This window comes from Tupaia chinensis, unplaced genomic scaffold (assembly GCF_000334495.1).
Source record: "Tupaia chinensis unplaced genomic scaffold, TupChi_1.0 Scaffold145685_1, whole genome shotgun sequence".
Classification (NCBI taxonomy): domain Eukaryota; kingdom Metazoa; phylum Chordata; class Mammalia; order Scandentia; family Tupaiidae; genus Tupaia; species Tupaia belangeri.
Window position 1 is genome coordinate 2,237,986 of NW_006205542.1, and position 27,537 is coordinate 2,265,522.

Consider the following 27,537-nt stretch of genomic DNA (forward strand, 5'->3'; position numbering starts at 1 on the left):
GTGGTTGCGCCGATTGTCAAACATAAAAAAAAAAAAAAAAAAAAAAGATATCGAATTGTTTTCCTACTTCACAACTTAAAAAAAAATTAATATTGTAGACTCAACTATAAAAAAAGAAGGGTGGAAAAAAACATTTAAAAAGTACTGGGAAAGTGCTCGCTTTGGCAGCACATATACTGAAATTGGAATGATACAGAGAAGATTAGCATGCCCCTGCTCAAGGATGACACGCAAGTTTGTGAAGCTTTCCATATTTTTGTTTGTTTGTTTAAAGATACTTTTTATTAAAGATTCTCTTATGAGGTATTTGTCTGGGAGCTGCGAGGCTAAGGCGCTCAGGTCCTGGCTCTTCAGTGAATTTAATTCTGTGACCTTGGGCCAGTCACTTAACCTCTCTGTGCGTCAGTCTCCCTGTCTTATAAATGGGAGTCATACCTACTTCACAGGGTTGTTGTGGGGATTAATTAGAGACAATGTTTGCAAAGCATTTAAGGTTCTTGAATACAAAATAATATCTATTAAAGTTGTTTTGTTTGTGGGCATAAAAAAGTACTGGGAAACACTTATATTAATGTTTCTAAAATCTTGGAGTAGGAAAAACATTCAAAAGGTCAAACCAAGCTAAAATAAGTGAAAACTTTAACTAGTAATATAGACCTTGAATGAAGATAAAAGAAGATGATGGGCTTAGGGCACCACTGCAAAACACTGAAGCTGTGGGAGAGGCCCTGGGTTTGGATCCTGAGTTGACCTGAACACACTGGACACATGCCCATGATTCTGGCTGGCTGGAAGGCTGGCCCTGTTTGAGGTGGATCTTGGTATGGCAAGACCCTGTCAAGAGTTACCAGTGTGTCTTGTTTGTCTCTCTTTTTCTCTCTCATTAAATACATAAGCAAATAAGCTTTTAATAACACAAACAAATAAACTTCTAGTAAAAGTAAGACATAAACAGGAAACAATTATAGATAGTACTTGTAATATCAGTACATTTCCTTGGAAAACATGAGCTCACAGCTTAAAAGGACTCATGGAATACCCAGCAAAATGGATTAAAATAGACATGAGGGCAACCCTGGGAACTGATAGTAAATCTTCCAGATTTTCTAAGAGGAAAAATAATTCTATTCAAAACTATCAAAAATCAGATTCTGATTGGGCTCTTCAGAGTTTTATTGTACTCTTCAGTAATAATAAATAATAGTCTTACACATTACCTTCAAAATCCCGAGTCACAACCGATTTCCAATCTAGAATACAATAGCCATCAAGCTATAAGGAAAGCTTAAGGCTAGAAAAATACCTAACCAGAACATCAAGGTCTTAAGACATCTTCCTCATGGCCAGTATTGCTCAGGAGGCTCCTGTAATGTTTACTTTAACAAGTGAATTTTTTTTTTTTGGAGAGGTTTTCACTATAGAACGCGTGCGCTCGCCAGAGAGAGACATAGAGACAGAAAGCGAGAAATCACCCCCCAGGGGGGATGGTCACGCCACAATCCCTTCTCCTCCAAAGAAAGAAACAGATGAAATCTGGGAAGTAAATGCCTCCTCACAAGACAGAAATGATAGTGATGGAAGATCTAAGATAATAGCTGCAGCGAGATTTGAAAAACATTTGTCCAAATTGTAGCATGTCAGATTTTATAAGATAAAATTTGTAGAATACATAACATGTTTGATTTTATGGAAGATGTAAACAACCAAGAAAGTAAGGGTTTGAACTAGTGACACATGCATAAAAGAGTAAGCAAACACTTTTTAAAGAATATTAGTAAATATAGGGAAATGGAAGATCTCCCCAAGAAATTTGATGTAATCATGGTATTGTAATTCACACAATTATAAATAAGGTTATATGATCATAATAATATTAATTTTAGGAGACTAGAATGATAGCAATTGCCAGATATGTAGTACAGTTAGTAGGAAAGCAATGAAAAAGACCAAAATTAGAAGTCAATAAAAAAATCTATAAAAAGGAAAATAGTTATACATATAGGGTTTAAAAATAATAATGCAAAAAACAAAAGGTTTATACACACATACAGACACACACATGCATATATAGTCAGATATAAATATTGAAGATATTGAAAGCATTGACTTTTAAAAGGCAAGAAGTTAAACAAGAGGGTAAGAGTTATTCATACCAGTAGAACACTGGCTCTTTAAACAATGTGTTTATATGATTTTTAAAGGTTAAAAGTTAAAACATAGAGTTAGAGAGACCTCTAGGGACTGAAGTCTAAAACAAAACTATAAATCTAGAAGTAGAACAAAAACTTGATCTATTCATTTGATAAAATTTATACCTCAGAAAATGGAAATAATTTAGAAATAATATTTTCGGAGATAAAGAATCATATATAATCCACAGGAAAAAAGAAATTAATGACAAGCATATATTTTTAAGAAAGTTGGAGAATGAAAAATAAGGGGCCAGCAGATGGCGTAATGGTTAAGTTGCTGGACTCTCACAGTTTGAGTCCTGGACATGAGTTTTAATGTTGGGCATATGTGCATGCATACCCATGTAGTGATTTCTTTCTTTTCCCTCTCACTGTCTCTATGGTGATTGCACACACCCTATGGTGTGTGCATAAATATATATTTAATGGTTGAGAAATTTCCAAACAAAATTAATATCAAGCCTTTTTATCAAAAGTCTCTGTGAATCTCAAAACAAATCCAGAAGTACTAAAAATAACATCACAACCAAATTAGATTTTTTTTTCTTGAATGTATAGTAGATTTGATTACAAAAAAACAATGAATATAATTTGGCATGTTAGTAGAAAAAGGACCATCCTAACAAATACAGAAGAAATTATTTAATACAATTCAGTATTAATTTATGATTTTTAAATATCTCTTAGTGGACCAGTCAGTAGCATAAGGGTTAATGAGACTAGTTCCCACAGAATCAGCTGTGCAGTTCGAGTCCCAGATCTGGAGTTTTGAAAAACACACTGGGCACATGTGCATGCATGCCCAAAAGAGAGAATGTAAACGGGATTATGACATGACTGTCCACCATGGGTTATGCTTTCTCTCTCTCTCTCTTTCTCTCTGTCTAGTGTACATGCCCTCTGGCAAAATTTAAGAAAAAATAAAATGTAGAAAAGTAGGAATAAAATGGAGGAGTTAATCTGATAATTTCTTTTTACTTTTTTTCTTTTTTGTATGAGGGAGAAAGGGAGAGAGAAGGAAAAAGAGAGAGACAGAGGTGTTTTTGGTTTTGTTTTTGTTTTTTTAAGAGATAGGACACATACACTCATTTGAGACAAAGAGAGAAAGTGAGAAACCATCCCCAGGGAGACAGCCATGCTGCACTCCCTTCTCCTCCATCCTCCTCTCTGGATTTTGGGCATGCATGCACATGTGCCCAGTGTGTTTCAAGTTGCTGGGTCCAGGTCTCGAACTTTGGTCAACCACTATGCCACCTGCTAGCCCCAAGAGAGAGATTTTTAACAGAGTCTCCTCGTGTTGCATTTCTTCTGCTCCAGCTTCCCGGTTAGCTAGCATGTGTTCAGGGTTATTCAGGACCTGAACCCAGGCTTCCCATTTGGGTTACAGACTTCCAGTGGTGGTGCTGTCTGTATACCACCATTACTGGGCCTTAATCCAATAAAATGTCTACAAAACATAAATCAGATTGGCCAAAATGTATAAAATCTTTCAGTAATGAGAGAGCAAAGCCTCTAAGGAATATGCACCCTCATATACTCCTGTTAGAAGCTTAACTGGTACAGTGACCAACAGGGGTAATACATCAGTCTCTAATGAAAAAGAAAGCGTATTTGAGCTCTGACCTGCAAAACCACTTTTAGTTGTATATACTCAAGACACTTTTTGCAGCATTCTTTGTAATAGTCTAAAGTAGGAAAGCAAGCAAAAAAAAAAAAAAACTTTAAGAGATTAGATAAATAAAATATGACATATTCACATAATAGAATATTATATAAATATTATGTAGAAATTATTTAATGTCTATATTATTTATTTATTTTGTATTTGACCAGAGAGGGACAGAGTGAGAGAGGGGGTAGGAGGGAACGTGGTTTTTTTTGTTTGTTTTTGATTGTTTTGTTTTTAGGTTTTTGTCATAGGGTGCATGCCATGGTCAGCCATGTGAGAGTGCAGTGCCCTTAACCACCACACCACCTGCCGGCCCCAGAAATTAAAATTAAAAGTACGTCACCTCAAATACATATCTAAGAAAATGTTACATGAAGAAAGCAAGTTGCTGAATGCCACCACTTATGCAAATTCATTTGGAAATTTATTTGAGATGAACAATTATAAAAAATATAAACTATCAAAAAGAGTATAAGAAGAAATAGAAGGCAGAGAGATCCTGAATAGAACTATAACCATTAGTATTAGAAACTGCCCCCCCCCCAAAAAAAAAAAAAAAACTGGGAGGAAATTAGACCAGGTAGTTTCCTGGATGAGTTCTAACAATGCCAGAGATATGCAAAGTATGAAGCAAACGTTTTAAGAAATAAAAAGGCAGGAACTCTCTCCAATTCATTCTAGTTGATAATCTAATTTTATATTAAACTATACGTGGGCTTCATAAGCCCCCTAATAATAAAACATGCAAATTAATATAACTTCTTCAACATCAGATTGGCAAGTTAGATATATTGCTAATAACTGTGTATCTATGTCTATGTCTGTGTGTGTGTGAGAAATGGGAAGACATATTTCTGGTGATAGTTAGCTTGTTTAAGAAGATCATTAAGATGATAGTTCAGAAGCTCATCTGTGCCTCTTTTGTTTTTGGAAGCTGAAACATTTTGCTTGCCCTCCACTTGCAGGTGATATACAAATTGGAATGGAGGATAAAAAGGGCCAGTTAGAAGTTGAAGTAATCAGAGCACGAAGCCTCACACAGAAACCCGGCTCCAAATCTACACCTGGTAAGAGAAAATATTGTTGAGTGTGGTCAAGAGTTTTAAATAGCCGGAAAAAAAAAAAAAAAAAAAAAAAAAAAAAAAAAAAAAAAACCTCCTCATATATTCGCTGCATTTGTATATGCTCTGTTTTATATTATCTGATTGATTAAAAAGGCAACTTTTTTGTGTTCTGTGATTCTGTAAAAAGGGACCTGGGTTTCCTTTGCACAATTATTCTGTCAGAACGTATTAGGAAGGATATTGTCATATTTTATAAAGTGTAGCTAGTTTCTCAGCTTATGTCAACTATTTTCTTTCTGCACATTTAGAAATGCAAAAGAAGAAATATTTAGTTTTAATCATAAAAAGGAAACACAATGAGCTTTAAGATATAAACCTGCATTGTAACATCAGCTATGACTAAAGTCAGTCTTAAGATAAATTTGCATGGGGGTGTTTTCCAAAAGCTCATGACAAATGAGTATTATGAAAAAATGTATATGCTTCAAAAACTTTTTGTGCCAAAATAAACTCCCATTTTGAGTCTAGTTTTCCACAAACTTTTTTTTTTTCACTATAGGGTGCGTGCACTCGCCAGACAGACAGAGAGAGACAGAGAGACAGAAAGCGAGAAATCACCCCCCAGGGGGGATGGTCACGCCGCAATCCCTTCTCCTCCATTCTCCTCTCGGGATCTTGGGCACGCACGCACACGCGCCCGGCGTGAGTTTTAAGCCACCAGGTCCGGGACGCGAACCGCGGTCGACTACATGGGAGTCCAGCGACATAGCCATTACGCCAACTGCTGGTTCCCTCCACAAACTTTTTGAAGCCCCCTTGTAGTTACTTGAACTGAAGAAAATGAGTGATGTTAATAGGTTTTAAGGAACAGAACTTATGGGACAATGAAAATTTTATATGTCTTAAATACTCTGAAAAACTTTCAGTAATCTTCCATTCTTTTTTTTTTCTTTTTTTTTAGGTTTTTGCCTTAGGGTGCATGCACTCACTGGAGAGAGACAAAGACCATGAGAGAGAGAGTGAGAAATCACCCCCCCGGATGAGGGATGACCAGGCTGCAGTCCCTTCCTTTCTCCATTCAGGATTCTGAGCACATATGCACATGTACCCGGGCATGATTTTCAAGCAACCAAGTTCGGGACTTGAATTGCTTTTGGCCATGTGGGAGTTCAGCACTTTCACCACTATACTACCTGCTGGCCCCTCCAATTCCTTTAATAAAGTATTCTCTAATAAAAATAAATTCAATTTAAGAATTAAGTTCTTATATGTTAATATGTCTTTGTTTACTTAGCTCCATATGTCAAAGTATATCTTTTGGAAAACGGAGCCTGTATAGCCAAGAAGAAGACAAGAATTGCACGAAAAACTCTTGATCCTTTGTATCAACAGTCCCTGGTGTTTGATGAAAGTCCGCAGGGTAAAGTTCTTCAGGTCAGTAGTATTTTGTTTGACTTTTTACATTTGTATTATCTATATAAACGTTGAAGAGGTGGTGAAACACGAAGATAATAAAATTTAGTAAAATAAATGTGGCTTAATATCCTTGAGTAGAAAAATGGTTACTTTGTAATATAGATAATATATAGTATTAAAATATCTCATAGACCTAATGGAAAACATTGTCCTGTTTCCCAATCCCTTCTGTCCCCCCTCCTCAATAGATATAGATGATAGATAGATATAGATAGATAGATAAGATAGCGATGATAGATAGATCAAAGTAAACAATGTTAATAATAGTTCATTGAGCATTCCTGTGTACCAGCCATGGGATGCAAAGAGAAAGAATGAAAAAAGTTCACAGGGCCCAGGAAATATTGAGGACTGGTTGAATACCAGATGCATTGCTAGGAGCTTACATACATTACTTCTGTTAAACTTCGTAACCACCATGTGCAATAAATATCATTACGTCAATTATAAAAATTATGCCTGTGAATCAAGAGATTAAGGAATTTGTCAGAGTTTCTCAGCGAATTGAAAAGTCAAGATTCACCACCCATGCTCCTGTATAGCTGATGAATGAGTTCAGTCAAGGACCTTTCCAGTCAACTGAAGGATTAGAAAACAGAACCTGGGAATATGTGTAATGGAAAGTTTGACTGGCACCAATGAGAGTTGACCCAGATTGTGGTAATTATCAGCGATCACACTGACTTACTAATCACCTGATCAAATCCAAATTGTCAGGCAAGTCTCCAAAAAGGCCCAGCTCACACTTTTCAACCTGCCTTTTCCCTCCCAAGTCCATAATACAGAAGTCATGAAATTAATCTGATACCCTTATTCTTCTTATTTATCTCCTCATACACACACTGCATGGTACACTGAGTTGGATTGTTTGATTTATTCTCTGAGGTTACTCAAATTCTAATTATTATATTTCTGTGACCATACTCATTGTTTCCTCCATAACTGTTACACAAGAAAGGTGCTAAATTTATATATGAATACATTTAATATGTTTACTCTTGAAATGACTTATGTAAGTAATACCTCTCATTGACTATGGAAAAATTATTTGCTTGCTTTCAAATCTAAAAATCAATGTGAAGAATCACTGAGCACTTTAATATTGGTAATTCTTATCTATGCCTTCCTCCTTGGTGTGTTATTTTCATTTTCTGTCCTTCACTGACTGGCTGACTTTTAAAGAGTTTTTTCTTGAAATTTCAAATGTGAAAGGGAGAGAAGTTCATATTGTATTGCATTTCTCTTTCTCTGCAGGTGATTGTCTGGGGAGATTATGGCAGAATGGACCATAAATGCTTTATGGGTGTGGCTCAAATCTTGTTGGAAGAACTCGATCTGTCCAGCATGGTAATTGGATGGTACAAATTGTTCCCACCATCATCACTGGTGGATCCCACACTCACTCCCTTAACCCGCCGGGCTTCCCAATCATCTCTGGAAAGTTCAACTGGGCCTCCCTGCATTCGATCATAGTGAACTCATACCAGAGTCATTCCAAGAAAACTCCACCTTTCAGGATAATAATCTGAACCAGATATTTCATGATCAAAAGCATTGTTGGAGACAGACAATCAACTCGTGTTTTGCCTGTAGTAGTTTTTCAATAATATGTCCCAATTGTTGTTTAAAACATGGCTTCATATGACAGAACAAGGCAATCTATCAAATTCAGTAAGAATCAATGTGCTAGTGAGAGTCACTGATGCTTCTAACAAATAGAAAAAGAGGAAACTTCAGTACACGCGCGTGCACACACACACACACACACACACCAAATAGAACAAACTGGAAACTCTCACTCTGTGAAAAGTTGTATTTTACACATTTCTGCACAGACCACAAGCAGTGTTATTTCCCAGGTGTTTGAGAAGTTAGGTTCATTTGTGTGTTTTGGTTTTATATGTTGTTTGTTGGTTTTTGGTTTCTCGAGTTTCGATTTGTTTCATTTTCACCATATTTGTTATGTCCACTACTTTTTTGGCTGTGTCATGACAGGCCTCATGATGCTAACAGAGACCCTTCCTTTCTTTTTCCAAAAGCACCAAAAAAAGGGCTGAAGCAGTCTCTGTAGCATCTCCCCAAAGTTCAACAGCTAGATAAGGTGAGGCCAATGAAGGGTTTCACTGGCTTTCATGTTTTAATTCTTCAAAGTCTTATGTGTGGAAACTCAAAAGACAAAAAAATAAAAAATCTTCCAAAATAACTACAGAATCACCTTTTAAAATATAGAGCATATCCGTTTGCATTTTAGAAAATTAATTTATGTTCTCCATTGTTTTGCATGGAGGGCTTTTTAAAGAAGTCAATCTGCAGCTAATACTGGGGACTAAAACTAACTGCGTAATTGTATGTTGGAAACACTTCTTGTAATGCCTTTTCTTCCTGATACTAAAAAAAGAAAGAAAAAGAAAAAAGAAAAAAAAAGTACATATGCTTATGTGTCTAAAACGTACATTTGACTTTCCAAAATGGTGACTAGGAATGGATTTGAGCCTAAGACACTTTGAGCTATGCCCAGGCTTCTCAGCCATGCCTCAGTGTAGACACACCCATCTGCCCTGGAAAAAGCATGGTCTGAGCTGTTCAATATTCCACTGGAAATTCCAGTTGAAATATTCTGCACTAAACTAATGTTTTTATCGAATTTTAGTTTACATTTCTTTGAGATTGATGCAAGCACAAAGCTTGATTTTTTAATGCAAAGTATCTTACTTTTTTGGGAGAAAATAAAACAAAGTCAGATTTCAATTTGCATTTTCTTCATTTGAGTTTTTCTTGGCCTTGAATTTCCCTTGTGACATTCTGTGTATGTGCTACGAACTGCAGACTCTGCAGGTGCGTTGATATGTTCTCCCTCCTTTTATGAGTCATTCAACTTTTGTGATTACGCAAATAGAGCAGCATGACTTGGAACTGTTCAAAGCTGCATGCACATTTTGTAAAAAAAAAAAAAAATAGGAAAAGAAAAAAATTAAAGAAACAAAAGGTTATTTAATAATGTATGTTAGTTCCACATAGGCCAGCTTGTATGTTGCATGTACTTGTACAGTTTGCTTGTTAATTACTATACTGAAATAACCAAGAAATCTAAGCCATCCATTTTTGTTATAGACATTTTGCAGGTTTTAGCCAGATTCAGTCTGGAGTGAAATGTCTATAGATGGACTTTATTTTTTACCCTACGGAAAACGTGATGTAGTACGGACCAAATTCCTTCTAATTAACATTTTGGTGTAGATTCATACTGTGGGGCTGTAACACATATAGACACTGTGTACACACTAGGTTTTAATCCATAGACGTACTGCCTGCACCAAGCGAATTATTTATTATTATTTACACATGCCAGAATTATCTGCCCATCATTCCACAGGGCACAGATTGACCACTGCTCACTCAGCTGAGCAGAAAGAACTGAAGCATTGGTGCACTTCTACTAGATTCCGTTCTGTCTTAGTGGCCAACAATCAACTGATTATAATTGGGTAGTATCTTTCTATTTTGACCACTTGTCTTAACACCCCCCTGCCCCCGTGCTTTTAAATGAACTTCCAACTCATGTATGTAAACATGTTTAATAAAATTTACTTTTCATGTCAGTCAGTAGCCATCTGTGTTCTATGTTTTACCAGATTTTCATTGTGGTTCTATGGTGCAAAATGGGAGCCATACCATGGGAAGGGGAGGCTGGGATTTGTTGTCTGCTGTGGGCATTTGACTTGACTTGTCACTGCACTATATATGTCTTAATCTATGGCCCAAAGGGTACTTTGCATCACATACAAAATTTCACTTTTGTCAGCCTGTCTAAGTGAGCACATGACTATACTTCTGAAAAGTGGCATTATAAAAAAACAATAAATCAGTAAGAATCAAATGGAAGGTTGTTTTTCTGCTGCTGTTTGAATGTGCTAATAAAAAAGGCAACTCTGTTGTCTAATTGCCAAATCGTTTCAAGTTATGTGACATATCAAAATATTGATTCCTGCGTCTCTCGTCATGCTATCTGGTCCCCTCTTTCTATCGTTTCCTTCTAAAGCCCTCTAATTAGTAAACCTGTCTAAACGCAGTTCAACAAGCAATACGTTTACTTTGCATCATCTTCAACAAGCTCTTAACATATCTTCAAATATAGATAGAAAGTCTCTCAAAGTAATGACGTTAAAAGAGAAATTATTCGGGGCCGGCCGGACTCCCACATGGCCCACCTCAGTTCAAATTCAGGACCTGATGGCTTCAGAAATCACACTGGGTATGCGTTCATGCATGCCCAAAACCCCAGGAGGATAATGGAGAAGGGACTGCGGTGTGACCATTCCTCTTTCCTTCTCCCTGCATTGCTCCAGTGAGCACATGTGCTCTCACATGGCAAAAACCTTTAAAAAGAAAACAACAAATCATTCACTTTCTTCATTTAATTTTATGATTTTTTTTTCTTCTCTAAAGGTATATGTATGTATTTGCTTCCTCACAAAACACTTGGTAAACCCTAATTTCACATTATATTGTAGTAAAAATAACAGTTGAGGGGGCCAGCAGATAGCATAGTGGTTACATTGCTGGACTCCCACATGGCCAAGTGTGGTTCTTGTCTTAGATTCAGTGGTTTGAAAATCATGCTGGGCACATTTGCATTCGTGCCCAAGATCCAGTAAGGAGAATGTTGGAGAAGGGATTGGGGTGTGGCCTGGGGGGTGATTTCCCACTTTCCTTCTCTCTCTCTCTCTTTCTCTCTCTCTCTCTCTCTCTCTCTCTCATGAGCACACATGCCCTAAGACAAAAACCTCTTCAAAATAAATAAAATACCTGTTGAGATCTCATTTCAACTCCCTAAGAGTTTTTAACTCTTAGCCAGACTATGAAAGACAGGTATTGTATATCCCTGCTTAATGTATACCGAATGTCTCCTCACTATAGCAGAAACAGAAAGACAGAGGGACCAGCAGATGGCATAATGGTTATGTCACTAGACTCCCATATACTTCACTGCAGTTTAAGTCCCAGGTCCAGCGGCTTGAAACTCATGCCAGGTGCATGTGCGTGCATGCCCAAGATCCTGAGAGGAGAATGGGAGAGAAGGGATTGTGGTGTGGCCATCCCCCTGGGGTGTGATTTTTCACTTTCTGTCCCTCTTTGTCTGACTGGCAAGCACATGTGCCCTATAGCGAAAGAAAAAAAAAAAAAGAGAGAGAGAGAAACTCTTATTAAACTCTGGAATGTTTAATAGCAGGGAGGCCACAGAGATACCTAAGACAATATAAAAGGGGGTAGGTAAAATGGAGTGGGACAAAGGGGACCAGGAAAAGACAAAACATTTAAAAAAAATCTGTCAAGGATAATGTATACAGTAATGTCTTGACTTAAATAATCTGTACCATATTCGTACTGGGAGAAATGTAAAGATGTTCAGTGATTGGGTCCAGCAGGTGGTATAGCAGTTACATCGCTGGACGTCCATGTGGCCAAGCACAGTTTGAGTCCCAGACCCAGTGGCTTGAAACTCACACCAGGCACACATGTGTATGTGTGACCAAGATCCTGGGAAGAGAATGGAGGAGAATGGATTGTGGAGTGGCCATCCCCCCCAGGGGGTAGGATGATTTCTCACTTTCACACTCACTGCCTCTCTCTGTCTCTTCTGCAAGTGTATGTTCCCTAAGGCAGAAACTTCTTAAAAGTAAATTTTGAAAAAGATGTTCAATGATTAAATGTAATTAAAAAATTAATTTTAAAGAAAGATAGCACATAACTAGGGGAGAGTAGGGAACATATCTGCCACTGATGTGCCAGGTACCCAGAGACAGCAAGCAGCAACTTCAAATCAGAAGGCTACATGGTGTTAGGGTTGTGGGGTCACAGTGTTGGACAGGTAACCTGAGGAAAAGCATTTTCACTTGTCTTCCACGTTTTTCACTGACTCTGACAACTTACTTCTTGAAATCCCAGCCTGAGATGTATCATCTAATTATATGTAACCAATACTGTTAAATGGTTTGTTTAGCAATAGATACTAAGTTAAATACTTAGACTAAAAATGAGGGGAAAATGGATCTCTCTTAATGGTGTTTTCTGTCTATTTAAAGAAATCGTTATATAGGAACCAGCAGTTAGCTTAATGGCTATGTCGCTGGACTCCCACGTAGTCGACCGCGGTTCATGTCCCGGACCCAGTGGCTTAAAACTCACGCCGGGCGCGTGTGTGTGCGTGCCCAAGATCCCGAGAGGAGAATGGAGGAGAGGAGATTGCGGCGTGACCATCCCCCCTGGGGGGTGATTTCTCGCTTTCTGTCTCTATGTCTCTCTCTGTGTGGCGAGCGCACGCGCCCTACAGTGAAAATCTCTCCAAAAAAAAAAAAAAGAAATCGTTATATATAAAGAAATAACTACAATAACATATATTTGATTTGTATACAAAAGGCCACGAGGTCTATTTAAATCTCATAATAGTGCTACAAGATAAGTTTCTTAGGACCCTTTATTGTATCTGACTATCTTCAGCTTAGAGATGCTAAGCCATAAGCGTTCATGCATGCCCAAAACCCCAGGAGGATAATGGAGAAGGGACTAAGCCATAAGCCAGTGTCACAGAGCTATTCATGGGCTAAGCTGAGGTAGGAACCAAGGTGTGACCAATCCAAGAGTCTGCCCACTAACCACTGAGTGTTGAGATAGAGCTTAAAGAATGAAGCGCATCAGGTGAGAGATGAGTCTAAGCCAACTCATTCTTCTGCCTTTAGGCAGCTCCAGGTCAGCTTATTGTCCCACATGGTGCCTGAGTGACTCTCCCATTCCCTGAGGGCCAGGAGATAGGGAAAGGGGCAGACAGACTCCTCCATGCGCTGAACCCTCTTTCTAAGGTTTTCTCCTCCAATTCTCCCCCCTACGTCCTCTGGCTACCTACCATTTGATCACCAAACTTCAAGAATATATCATATGAAGGGACGCTATGGATGAAGGAGACAACACAGTTTTCTCTAGCTAAATCCCAGGCTTATCTTGTGGTTCTAAGTTAAAATTATCTTTCCAGTACTCCCACCCAACTGCGTACCCCTGTATAGCAGTGCCTCTAAGCTTTGAATTAGTCACAATAACCTGCATTTTAGGGATGAATTGATTGGGACTCATTCCTAGCTTCATAAAGGTTTTCAGTCCTGCCAGTGTCTTTCCATTAGCCTCTCAGTTATTTACACAACAGATTCTATGACTCTTCATATATATGCAGTATCCTTTCTTTTCTGAGGAGCCTGGAAGCCCTCAGCCCCTTGCACAACTGCCACATCCAATGTCGTACTTCCATCCTGAGCTCAGGTAGCCAGAAAGAGCACAACAGACACAGGCCTTCACATCTCTCACCCGTAAACTGACTTATCAGTACCGCAGCCATGACACGGTCAGTTTCAGGAGTCGGCATCCCACTAACTAGCTAGTTTAGGTTACTCTAGACAAATAGCTTGAAACCAAGTCTTTGTTGTTACTGTTCTTAATCACAACAAAGAGAAGCTCTAGTGTCACTGTGACCAATTACTTCTGAAGAGGCTTCCTTTCTCACATTAGCTCTCATAATGGGAAACGTTATCTCCTCCCCACACACACACCATGCGAACACATGATCTCTGGTACATGGATCAGTTCCTCACTGCTATTAGATATCTTATCTTACTAAGTTTATAGAGCTTCCGAGACCCACAGGTGGAGTGGCTAAGGCACTGGACTCCCACATGGCCAACCACAGTTCAAGTCCCGGACCCAGCATCTTGAAAGTCACACTGGGCATGTGTGTGTGCATTCCCAAAATCCTGAGAGGAGAATGGAGGAGAAAGGCATATGGCATGGTCATCCCCCTGGGGGGTGGTTTCTCACTTTCCCTCTCTCTATCTGGTCAGTGAGAGAGATCAGAGACACCTATGGAATACACCCTCTGGTAGAAAAATCTTATTAAATAAAGTTTGTATGCCTTCCAGTTTGTCACTCTCCTTCCCTTATCAACAGGCTCTTCAAAAGTGTCTTTTCAATCCTGCCTCCCATAAGTCACATTTTACTTATTTATGACACCAATATAGGGTTGTCAGTTCAAATGCAAGATTCTCAGTTAAGTTTGAGTTTCATGTTAAAGAACGGGCAAATAAGCATTGCTCATTCACCTTCATTCTTGAACGAGAAACACATGGACTTCGTCCTTGAATGAGAGACATATGGGCCAGACCTGAACCCGACTCCTAGCCTAAAACAGAGCTACTGACCCAGCTGACCTTTGTATTTATCTTGGGGGTGGGTTGGGGAGGGCTGAGGGAGTTTCCATAGGGAGCCACTAAGATTTGGGACTTGTTTATTATGGAGTGTTATTATCACAGAACCTATTTCTCCACCCTTCCTCTTAGTTCCTTTCCACCAGCACCCACTCTGTATAGTTACTGTGCTAGGCACAGAATTAATGAAGTTGCCTGAGATACAGATTCTTTAAGCCTTAACTTTGTGTATTTCACAAGGTGCTGGCTTTTTCTCTTTGCCTCCCTCCGTGATCTTAGCTCCTCCGATTTTAGTTACTGACTCTATTTTAGTCTTTATTACTGCAAATTCTACAATTGAGGCTCTGATGCTTACAGAGCATCTCCCAGTGACCCAGCACATCAAGTTGAACAAATATAAACCTTGATCATAGACACCTAAAGTCATCTCATTTCTGTTGGTCATCATAATTTTTCAACTTTCAAAATATTTGACTTATTCTTGGGGACCAGCAGTTAGCATAATGGCTAAGTTGCTGGACTCCCATGTAGTCAACCGTGGTTTGCGTCCTGGACCCGGTGGCTTAAAACTCATGCCGGGTGCGTGTGCATGTGTGCCTGAGATCCCGAGAGGAGAGTGGAAGAGAGGGGATTGCGGCATGGCCATCCCCCCTGGGGGGAGATTTCTCGCTTTCTGTCTCTCTGTCTCTCTTTGTCTGGTGAGCGCACATGCCCTATAGCGAGAACCTCTCAAAAAAAATTGACTTATTCTTGAAATTGATGGGAAAAGTAGTGATAGAATAATTAAGGGAAGTCCAAGAGAATTTGGAAGAGGGATTTCACTCATACCTTATTCACTAAGCAGGTTTTCTTGCATATTTATTTTGTACTAATAAATTACCAAGTAATCAACCATACAATATCAAAGAAATTGAGAAGGAATCTTACCCTCAAAAGAAACTGTATCTAGCCAAGACTGAGAGAGTGGTAGGGCCGGCTGTGAAGAGTTTCTGAAAGAAATGACATTTAGAGGCTAGCAGATGGCATAGTGATTACATTGCTGGACTCCCAAATGGCCAACCATGGTTGGGGTCCTGGACCTGGTGACTTGAAACTCACATTGGATGCATATGTGTGCATGCCCAAGATGCCAGGAAGAGACTGGAGGAGAAGGGATTGCATCATGGCCAACCCCTCTGGGGAGTGATTTCTTATTTTCCCTCTCACTGTCTCTGTCTCTCTCCAGTGAGCATATGTGCCCTAAGGCAAAAAACCTCTAAAAAATTTTTTAGACATTCTGAAAAAAATTTTTTTAAATGTTTTTATTGGGACCAGCAGTTAGCGTAATGGCTATGTCACTGGACTCCCATGTAGTCGACCACGGTTCAAGTCCTGGACCTGGCTGCTTAAATTCACACCGGGCATGTGTGCATGCATGCCCAAGATCCCAAGAGGAGAATGGAGGAGAAGGGATTGCAGCATGACCATCCCCCCTGGGGAGTGATTTCTCACTTCCTATCTCTCTGACTCTCTCTGTCTTTCTGGCAAGCGCACGCGCCCTATAGCAAAAACCTCCCCCAAAAAATGTTTCTATTGAGACCCATAGGATTTAGGAAAGTGTAAGAACTTTACTTAGAGGAAACCTATGCAAAAGCCAGAGGTAGGAAAGAATGCAGAACATTCTAAAAACTGAAAAAAAAAAGGCCACTATGAAAATGCAGAGATCAGGGCCATCAGGTGGCATGGAGTTTAAGGTAGCTGAATCCCACATGGCTTACTGTATGGTTTGAGCCCTGGACCCAGCAACTTGAAAAACACACTGGGCACATGTGTGCATATGCCTAAAAGGCTAGGAGGAAACTGAAGAAGAGACTGTGACCATTCCACCATAAATTCATTAAGTTTTTCTCTAAATGTTTTGTCTTTGATTTTCATTGAGTATTAATTGAAGATTCTTTCTAATACTGGTTATACTTTCTTACCAAAGATATTTGCCAGTATGTCACTCAATGCCTTTCTTTTTGTAAATAGATGGATGTTGTTGTTGGTTTTATACTTCAGAATTTAGTGTCAGGAAAGACTTTTCTTCTATGGATTGGTTGTGTTGTTTTCTAATACAGAGTTCTTATCCTTTCATATGTTTTGGATTCCTTTGGTTTATGTTGGAGCCTATGGACTCCTCAGATTAATGATGTTGAATGCATTTTAAAACTACACAGGGGTCCAGACAATAGCACAGAAGTAACACAACTGGACCTACATAAAGGGGCTGGGTTTGCATCCCGGGGTCTGCCTCCCTGTACATGTGGAGTGTGCATGCTTTTTGTTGTGATCTGGGCTCGCAGAGCCTGGGAATGGATCACAGCATGCAGGATCTGCTGAGAATGTCTATCTTTGCTTCTCTTTTACTTGTCTTTCTCATGGAATAAATAAATAAAATTAAAAATTACACAGTTAAAAAGAAGCTAATTATATTGGAAGAGTTAAGAGCATTTTAAAAACAAATTTGTGAAACAGCAATATATATGACTTCTTTGCTGAGGTATTCAATAAAATCTAGTGCTGGATCTAATAACTGCATTCTTTTAGGATTATGACGAGCTTAAATGCTAGAATCTACAACTGTAATGTGCTATAAAAATATATGTGGATTTTATTAACAACAAGGTCACAGGTACTTTTATGCTATTGTAGTTTGTTGTCAATAGTGACCAATGAAAACAATGCTAAATTTCAATTAGAAGTTTAATGAAAGAGGCAATTGGGGCTGTCAGGTGGCATGGTGGTTAAGGGCACTGGACTCCCACATGGCCAATCGTGGTTCAAGTCCTGGACCTGGTGGCTTGCTTTCTCACTTTCTCTCTTTCTCTCTCTCTCTGTCTGGTCAAATTAAAATAATAAATAAATAAATAGATACAGTTAAATAACGTAATTCTTTTTTTTTTTTTTTAAAAAAAAAAGAGGCAATTTTCAATTCTCATCCAAATACACCAGCTTCCTGAATCCCTGCCTGAGAACGTTGTAGAGATAGAATAACCCATTACACGGTCGTGCTTTACCCCAGCTCTCTAGGGCACAGTGAAGAAGTATACTCTCACATTAACTGTAGGAGTTCTCAGCTACTGTATTTCTTTTTTCTTTTGTTTTATCTCAATAATACTATGAATGGCTTGTTGAACATCTTTGCAAGTCTTTCTGAAAAGATGTAAATGAAAAATAATGACGTGAGCTTGTATATCAGTTCCTGGCACAGAGAACTTGTGCAAAAACCAAGATAGTAGAATAATTGCATGGTGGGCTAGCAGGTGGTGTGAGGGTTAAGGCCTCCACATTGTGCTACACCACTGTTTCTCAATCTACTACAATAGAATCTCCTTTTGAAAAATGCAATAATTTCACCTCTCACTCCCAAAAACAGCTCAGGTTATAATGCTGAAAGGGTCCATAGTTATCCTGCAGATAAGCACCAAAGTAAAATTTATTCTTTTTGGTGCCTCTAGGCAATATGTTTTTACATTTTATTTTTTTTGCTGGTATCCCAAAAGGATACTTTTGTATTGCGTTGTTTCTGCTGTTCTTTTAACTAATTTTTATTACCGTATTAGAGATGCTGCTTTGATTTCTTATACTAAGTGTACCAAGGTGGAGATTTCTACACAGGAAATTTAGCAATCAGGCTCACTGAACCAGCAAGTATAACCCACTGAAGAGCTCTATGATATCAAGATAAAAAAAAAAAACAACCTCTTAATTAAAAATATTTATAAACTATTGCAACAGGATAATGTTTAAATTATTAATCAGTTTATATTCTATAAATCCACCACCACCGTATCTAGCATTTGGCCTACTGGCGCCTTTCCCTCTGGGATTGCTTGTTCTTCTGAAGGAACCTACTTCTTGAAGCTGACGCCTCCTCCAATCTATTATTTTCTACATGTGTAAACCCATGGATGATGTACAGAAAACCGTGCACATTGGTGTGGGAGGAGAAGGAGATTTGAGAGGTAGACGGGAATAGAAGGAAATTTCTAGAAGCGGTAATGAAATAAAGAGCAACTTACCTGTGACCAGTGGGGTTCCTGATCCATTCCGTGGCAGAGGACTAGCTCAGTAGGGGTCAGACTGTACCCTGAAGTCCAAACACAGTGTTCAGTCACTGACCAACTTTACTTTAATTGTAGGACTGAGCTTCTAAAAATTTTGTTGTATGTCACCAAGGTATAAGAAGTGATTTTTAGAGGGTGCCTCCTGTATTGTACAACAACTTCCACACATTCTCTGTCTCTCACTTAACCATCTCCCAAGGGCCCCTGCTCCAGGTGCTCTAGATTTAATTTATTAATTATTATTATTATTTAGGTTTTTGCCATGAGGCGTGTGCACTGGCCAGAGAGAGTGAGGGAGAACGTGGGAGCTCACCCCCTCTTCCGGGGGTGGGGGATGGCTACATCATAATGTGTGTTCCTTCATTATCCTCCTGGGATTTGGGGCCCAGCATGAGTGTGTTCAAGCTCCCAGGTCACTCGGGAGTCCTTAACCACCATGCCACCTGCTGGGCCCAGCTCTCTAGGCCTTTGACCCCTCAGTCCTGAAGAGGAGATGCTGATCTTGCCCTGTGCTCTCTGCTGAGAACCCTCCCTCTGTCCACTCACTTGGGCCCTAGTACCCCAACCTCCTAAGTAGCTAAGTCTTGTTCTTCTCAAACTTTAATTACAATAATTCACCTTGAAACTTGTTAAAGTACAGACTCAGATTTAAGGGTTTCTGAAGTGTGACGTCAGGTTGTGCTTTTTTCTTTTTTAATTTGCTAGAGGGCGTGTACACTCTCCAGAGAGACAGACAGAGAAAAGGAAAGCAAGAAAGTATCTCCCAGGGAATGGTCAGGATACTATCCCTTCTCCTCTTCTCCTGGCATTTTGGGAACACTCATGTCTAGGACTCCAAGTAGCCAACTATGTGGGAACCAGCTCGTTACTGCCAGGCGGCGGGCTGGCCCAAACTTCATTTCTAACAGAGCCCCAGGCAAGACTTGCTACGTAATAGGGTCCCTTATTCAAACATCCTTAGGAATGTCAAGGCTGCAACAACAGAACCTATACAGTTTCATGCCTATGAAGCTGATCCTTCCCCCTGGTGATGCAGGGGTTGGTGGAGCTCACGGTAAGGAGAAAGCTGAGTGCCAAGGCCTGTAAAGAAGAAACTTTGGATAACCTTCCTCTCCAGGGGCTTTCTAAGAGCAGCACTCAGTAAAACCAGTCATGGTTTTTCAGTCTTTTGGTTCTCTGATTCATTTGATTGCAATCAATGAATTGATACCTTTAGAGTAGTGTTCTATGAATTAATTTCTTTTTCTTTAGGATGTTCTTGATGCGGGCTTTTCAAATTACACCCTAGAGAACAAAAGAATATTCTTCAATTGTCTCTATACAGCAGAGGAAGAGGTGGAAGACAGGACCTAGAACCTCTACTCTTGCTCCAGCCAGAGCTATGAGCTTTAAGCTGCTTGGCAGTTTCATTGGGGATTGGGAAAGGAGGATGTTGGTGTAGGTCAGTCAGGCAAGTTCCATTTCTGTGAAAAATTAAATGACAATTAAGGAAGAAATTCTTTTAATTTAAAACAACTATATATTAAAAAATGACTCCAAGTAAGGTTAAGGCCACTGGATCTCAAATAAACATCCCCGCAGTTCGAGTTCCAGACCTGGTGGCTTGAACTCGTGCTGGGTGCCTGTATGTGCATGTGTGCATGCATGCCCAAAATCCCAAGAGGAGAATGGAAGATAAGGGATTGAGGCATAGACCTTCCCACCCCGGGAGGGGGCCAGTGGTGATTTCTCACTCCCCCCTTCTGTCTCTCTCTGGCTAACACACATGGCGTAGAGCTAAAACAAAACAAAACAAAACAAAGTAAACAAAAAATAACTGTGAGCTATATAAACTTTCTTTCCTAGGAAATTAGGCTATGCAGACCCTATTTACTGGAGAGTTAAACCAACAAGCAAACAGAAGTTTCACCACTTAAGGGTTGAGAGCCTCTTAGTTCCAGAGGCAAAGGAATCAGACTGGATATTAGCTAGCTTCCTGATGTTTCCACCCTCCTCACTCTACCACCCGGATGCCTGAGTGTGGGCTGCTGCTACAGTGTAGCGTGGACAGGGACTAGGAAAATAATTAGAAATTCAAAGAAGTGTATCTAGTGGCATGTTTTCACCTCCAGGGAGGTTGTGTAATGTTTGTGAAATTCCACTGCATTATTAACAGACAGCAGTTGTATTATATAGTTCTTCTCAATATTCAGCTTCAAAAGAAATCTAACTCTACCACAGTAGGTAACTGCCAAAAGCTCAGAATTAAAAACAAAGGTTTCACTTTCCAGTTAGGGGCCTCAATCCTGCCCTCTCTTGGTGAGAGCTAGAACCTTGGAGAACAAGTGGGTGTGGTGGTGCATCTTATCCACAAGATGGCAACAGTGCTTCATGTAATGCAAGGAAGATTCAAAAGGGAGAGGGATCTTTTGAGAGGCTGTAGTGCCATGAAGCCTTAAATGAGAGCCATTTAGATTAAGGCTGACTAAACTCTATGGTTAAGGACAAAACCTGTACAGAAATACTCTTTCACAGTTAAAAATATGTTTGAGGAGTGTGTGTGTGTGTATTAACAATAAGCATGCCCAAATCTTTCTCATCTTTATCTACATCAAAAATTAGTCAAAAAGGACTGGCTCTGTAGCTCGATGGCTAAGTACAGGCCCTTATGAGCTGGATCCCACCTGGCCAACTAGTTCAAATCCTGGCTCTGGTGTCTTGATAAACATATGAGGTGCTTGTGTGTCCAAAAGCCTGACTGGGTGGAGAAGTAAAAAGGATTGTGGTATAATCATTTCCGATGGGGAAGAGGATTTGTTGTTATTGTTGTTTTTCTCTCTCTCATGGATGAACATTTCTTCTGGCAATTAAAAAATAATTTTTTTTTTGAAGAGGTTTTTGCTGTAGGGCACGTGTGCTCAACAGACAGACAGACAGAGACATAGAGACAGAAAGCGAGAAATCACCCGGGGGGATGGCCACACCGCAATCCCTTCTCCTCCATTCTCCTCTCAGGATCTTTGGTACACACGCACATGCGCCCGGCGTGTTTTAAGCCACCGTGTTTTAAGCCACTCGGTCCGGGACGCGAACCACGGTTGACTATGTGGGAGTCCAGCGACATAGCCATTACACTAACTGCTGGTCCCCCCCCCCAAATTTTTTTAAGTATTAGTCAAGAGGTCATATTTTGTTGTTATTTTGTTGGGTGATTTCTGAGTTTTGACACACCTTCCTAGAGATTACGCCAAGTTCATTTTCAGTCTAAAAGCGCATCTGTCTAGAGAATCATTTACTAACATAAGTCGCTCTATCTCCGGAATCAGTCACTGTGTTCAACCCCATCACGGCAGAGATCTACACAGGACCTGACACTAGACAGAAGGCAGGCCTCGGCTGGACTCAGGGAACTTTCCCAAGCCCAGACCATTGGTAAACTTGGGAAATGTTTAAGGGGTTGTGTACTAATTTCCTAAGGCTGCTGCACCAAATGACCACAAAGTTGGTGGCTTAAAACAACAGCAACAAAAATACCATCTTACAGTTCTGGAGGCCAAAGTCTGACATCAAGGTGTCGGCAGCTCCATCCAAAGTCTTCCTTTGTCCAGCTCTGGGGACTCCTGGCGTTCCTTGCCTTGTGGCAGCACAGCCCCGTCTCCGCCTCGTTCCACACCTGCCTCCTTCCCTGTGCCCCTTCTCCTCCTTTTTGTCTCTTAGAAGAACACTTGCCATTGGCGTTAGGACCAGTGCTAAATCAAGATTATCTCATTTTAAGAGCTTTATATTAATTATATCTGCAAAGACACTTCTTCCAAACATGGCCACATTCTGACCTGGGTGGGGGAGCTTTTTTTTTATTTTTCATTTTAATTGGGAGCACATGAGAAAGAGAAGCACCATTGACAGGGTCTCACCTGCCTGGGACCCCCTTTCCCCAGCACCCAGCTCTTCAAGGCCTTGAGTGTCTGTGCATGTGCCAGTATGTTTTCATGCCAACTCCAGGGATCCCCACCTACTGCCAACCTCATGGCTTCCAGCACAGCAGGGCACTCGCCTTACTACTATGGCACAGGGACTGGGTCCAGGTGCCTTTTATTCTGGTGAGCGAGACACATCATTCAACACACTGTGGGTGAAGGCAGATACCCCTGACATCTCTCTGACTCTCCCTCTAGCATGACAGAATGTCAGTCAGTCTGGACAGAAGCCATTACATATCAGGCCAAAGCAGTGAAAGTCCCCTTGAGTATGAACATGGGAGTTTCAGGAGATACATTATTAGTCAAGAAGCCCCTTTCCCCCACTCTCTGTGAACCCTTCTGGGTTCAAACCTGGGTTTGGAGCATTTCAGTGTGTATGTGTATGGGTGTGTGTGTGTGTAAATAACAGCCACAGTAACAATATTCTAATTTGAGTACAAATACTATAACAACCAAAAAGAAAAAAAAAAACATTCTACGAGGATGAATAGTTTATGGTGATCAAATATAAACAATTGGATGTGGAATCTCATTAACTCTGTGTCATTGGACAGAAAAATAGATAACACTACTTTCCCCCTGTGTGCCTACCATACATGAAAATACTAAAATAAATGAAACAAGAACACAGACGTCCTTATCCCTCTCTCCCCCTTTCCTAGTGCTTACGGACACCTGCATGAATCCAGGTATACAAACATGGCCCTGAGCCTGGGCTACTGCAGGTCCATGCTCTGACTGCCAGCTTCAGCCTTCCCGGGGAGCCCTCAGGTCCCACCCTGACCTTATGGAACCAGAATCTGCTATTTAACTGAGTCCCGGATGACTCAGACAAATAGGGGTGAGGCGCCCTAGTCTAAACCATCTCTGTATGCTGAGTTTTATTCACTAAAATAGGGATCTTCAGGATTTGTCTCCTTATTAGGAGGTGCATAGGCACACCCGAGGTGTGAGCAGTGAGAAGAGGAGACACTCTCCTTGCATGCGGTCCCTCCCAGCCGCGGAGCCCCAGGAAGCCAGATTACAAGTCCCGAGGCAGTGCCTGACTTGGACATCAGTGAGTTCAACTCTGATGGCTCTGGAAGATCCAGGGGGCCGCACTGACTGCAGAGCTGGAGGGACGTTGAGATCTCCACTCTGGCCTTTCAGTTGGTATTTTCACAGTAACTGCAAGGGAGTGCAAGGGACATGGGTTTTTTAACAGAGGAGGAAGATAAGAAGGGAAAAAGTCCATTGGTGAGTCCTTTGATTTTTGTCACTCCCGATTCTTGAGAGGAGCTCTGTGGATAATGGTGACATCCCCCTCAGAAGGTGAAACCCATGTTGTGAAAGCATTCTGGCTTTGAGGTGCCCTGATGAAAGCTGCTCTACAGACATGCAGTGACAGCAGCCGGGGTGGCATTTGTGGGACTGAGTCCCCAGTGTAGGCTCGTACTTGCTAGAGTAGAAAGTCTGACAGTGCTGCAGGGTTTCACTTGGTCCCACTGTGGCTTGGCGAGCTCTCTGGCAGGGCCCTGGTTGCCAAGGAAACTGCTGCAGGAGAGACGAGGGCTGTCTGCATCCTTGGTTGATTGGTGGAACTGAGAGCAACATTTCACATAAAGTATTGTCAGTGACCAGGCCAAAAGCCAATGATGGTTACTAGAAGGGATCTTGCCCATCTTCTCCTTCAGCAGAGCTCCTTTGGATGAGTCTCAGCAATGAGGAAAGTAGTCCTCTTGGGACAATGAAGAGGACGTAGCAACCTTCAGCCTGAACTTCTGTGCTTGTGAGGATCAATGCCTTAGCCAGGCACGGCCATCTTTACCACCTCTCTTGTAGGCGAGCCTGGGAATGCAATAACTGAGTCAGCCTCAGATGACATCCTTGCCTTAACTGAGTGCACTGATTGTTAAGGACCACAGAGAAATATCATCTTTCCGTCTAGCCCCTCTCAGAGGGAATGCGGTGTTTGGAAGTGCCGATATTTGTCTTGCTCGCTGCACACCTGTGAACTTTCGTTGGTTTGCCCAGACAGATTTAGCTGCTCCTCTGTGCTCCCATTGTGCAAAAGTCAAGCTGTTATTATCACTTCTACTGCAGTGACTTTGGGTGTGTCTGATGCTTTTACTAGTCAAGTAATTTCCTTGACTTCAAAGTTATGTTTTGTTTTTCTTTCTTTCTTTCTTTTTTTTTTTTTTTTGTCTCTACTGCAAGGGATTGGGAGAGTGCCTCATATAGAGAGTCCTTAGTAATTATTTGTGGCTGATCTTGAAGTTCAGGACTTGGGTAGTACACAGGGAATCTGGATCCCATGTGATCAACTAGGATTCAAGTCCCAGACCCATTGGGTTTATGACAGGCATGTGCACTAATCACTCAACACTTGAGTAGTAGGCAGCCAACCTGGATTCCGTGTGATCAACCGTTCGGTTCATGCCAGGCCTGTGCACTGGTGCCCAAGATCCTCATAAGGGAAGCAGCAGATGGTGTAATGGTTACATCGCTAGACTCCCACATAGTTGAATGTAGTTCAAGCCCTAGACCTGGTGGCTTAAACTCACGCTGGGCATGTGTGCATGCATGCCCAAGATCCCAAGAGGAGAATGGAGGAGAAGAGATTGCAGCATGGCCATCACCTCTGGGGGATGATTTCTCATCTTCTGTCTCTGTCTCTCTAGTGAGCACACACACCCTATAAAAAATCTCTCTTTACAAAAAAGAAAAATCTTCATAGGATGAAGAATTAATGGAGAAAGATAGTGGTAGGCTCAGTCCCCATTTGGGAGTGCTTGCACTCTCCCAATGCACAAGCCCCTGAAATTAAAAAAAAAAAAAAAAAAAAGGAATAATTTCCCACACTGAAGGCTGAGTGAAGGTGGAACAGATCCAGCCAACCAGTGATGAGATATTCAGAAAACTCTAGTGAAGCAGAGACAATATAATTATCATATTGAAGACTTACTATTGTCAGCACTTTATATAGTGGTTGTACCTTAATTTTCATGTTCCCTCCAACCCTGTAAGTGTGGTGTTGTCCACGGTTACAGAAAAAAAAAAAAAAAAAAAAAAACCCGAGCCCCAGGAAATTGGGAAAATAACTTAGACAGGTGTCACTTAGTCATGGCTGCACCAGTCTTTGCACCCAGGTCTACCTGAGACAGAGCCGTATTCTTAGTCATTATGCCAGCATATCTCAGGACCTTGTGGTAGGTCACACAGAGCCTTGCACATGCTGTTCTCTGGAGTGGGAAAGATGCAGACTTCATGTGGAGGTGAGACCATCCTGGGGGACAGGGCAGAGTCAGAGGTGAGGTTTGTGGAATTTGCCTGGGGCTGGGAGGTGGCCGCATGATGGTGCCAGCACTGTAACACTGATACGGTGCCGTGGGGGTGGGCAGATCTAACCCTCCGCCATCTCCAGCTTTGTAATCTCTTTTCAAGCAACTCGAACACTTTGTTCTTCAGCTCCCTCATCTCCAAACTGAGGTACATACTATTACTTCCCTGAAAGGGAAAATTGTGGGAATTAAATTAGGCACTAAGGCTGATATACTTCGTACAATATCCAACACATGGTGCATGCTCCAAGAATTATTACTACCACCTTTGTTATGAATACCATCATGATCATTGGACATTATTTTTATTTAAAATGTGCTTTTTAAAGATTTAATGAGTTGCTCAAATTTAACCATCACTTGAGTGTCTTTTCAAAATCATCTCTCCTTTCAATATTCAGGGACAACAAAAACGTGTTATCCAAGAAGAGAGAAAAGATTCTGTCTGGTCAGTTGATATTCTCATGACAACCTGCCAACAAATTATCGTGGCATTGGAATAAGTCATTTGACATATTTTCCACATCTGAAAGAAGGTAGTAAAAGTGAAGGATAATTTGTAGAAGTGCGTTGAAAACTATAAAGTACCATAACGAGACTCTTTCTTCTTGTACATCAAATAAAATGCACAAAAATTTTTCAGATTTTTCTCACTATTTAGTGTGGACAGACTGAAACACCTTTGGGTCTCCCCATCTTTCCAATGCCTCCACTAGCTTGTCAGGGATTGAGGAGGGAGAAACATGTATATTTTCTATGAAACTTGTGGTTAAAAAATAGCTTTTGAAGAACATAATCTGTGCTACGCATTTCTAGGTGGTTTTTCAAGTGCTATAAATTCCTCACCAATTCTAATCCACATCCCTCTGTGGCCCTGAGAAGCCGTGTGCAGGCAGTGTGCTAGCCTGGGAAACACAGCGCACTGATGGGCTGGTTCCCCCACAGCCCTTCATTGCTAGAGACCATGATTAGAGTCAATGGGCAGCCACACTGAGGGGGGAGGGGGGCCTCTTGATTGCCAGGGATCGCACTTGCCACCGAGGCTTTCCTTCTTCTCAAGATGGGTTGCTCTGGTCCTTCCTGGGTATCGAGTGCCAAGCAAGTGCCCTTAGCTGGTCAAACACTCTCCAGCTACAAGTGTTCTGGCTGTCATGATCGTGTGTCAGGGATGCCACTGTCAATGTTCATTTTCATTAGACATCCTGGTGCTGTTCACAGAACACGAGTTCTCCAGTCAGGGATGGCCTCCTGACAGCTCCGTGGTGGCCACAGTTCCAGAGATTGCTGACTTCCATCCTACGACACTTCCATAACAAAATTTGCTTTATTCTCAAGTGTTCTTTAGTTGATGGGATCTGTAAAAATAGAGACTTTCAACTCAAATATCTATTCATTTCACTCAGCTAATACAACCTTTACCTTCACAGTTACGCAGTTATTAATACTGCAGCTGTGCTCCAAATTTCTGCTGCTTTTCCATAACCAATTCCAGGAAGGCTGCAGCTATAGACAGTACAGTTTGA

General features: G+C 40.8%; 1 protein-coding gene and 1 non-coding gene across 51 annotated transcripts in view; both read left to right on the forward strand.

Annotated features, from left to right (window-relative positions):
• The window catches only part of RIMS1 (regulating synaptic membrane exocytosis 1), a 254,173-nt gene extending 244,169 nt beyond the window's left edge, over positions 1-10,004 (forward strand). For all 50 annotated transcript variants that reach the window (XM_027768198.1, XM_027768199.1, XM_006168296.3 and 47 more), the window contains 3 exons: positions 4,827-4,928; positions 6,220-6,359; positions 7,656-10,004. In XM_027768198.1, coding sequence (XP_027623999.1) covers positions 4,827-4,928; positions 6,220-6,359; positions 7,656-7,874 — 461 coding nt within the window. In that variant the 3' untranslated portion in view covers positions 7,875-10,004. The remainder of the gene's footprint in view (positions 1-4,826; positions 4,929-6,219; positions 6,360-7,655) is intronic.
• On the forward strand, positions 153-258 carry LOC114006130 (U6 spliceosomal RNA). The gene has a single exon (XR_003547890.1). It is a non-coding gene; the product is annotated as a U6 spliceosomal RNA (small nuclear RNA).
• Positions 10,005-27,537: the final 17,533 nt, after the last annotated feature.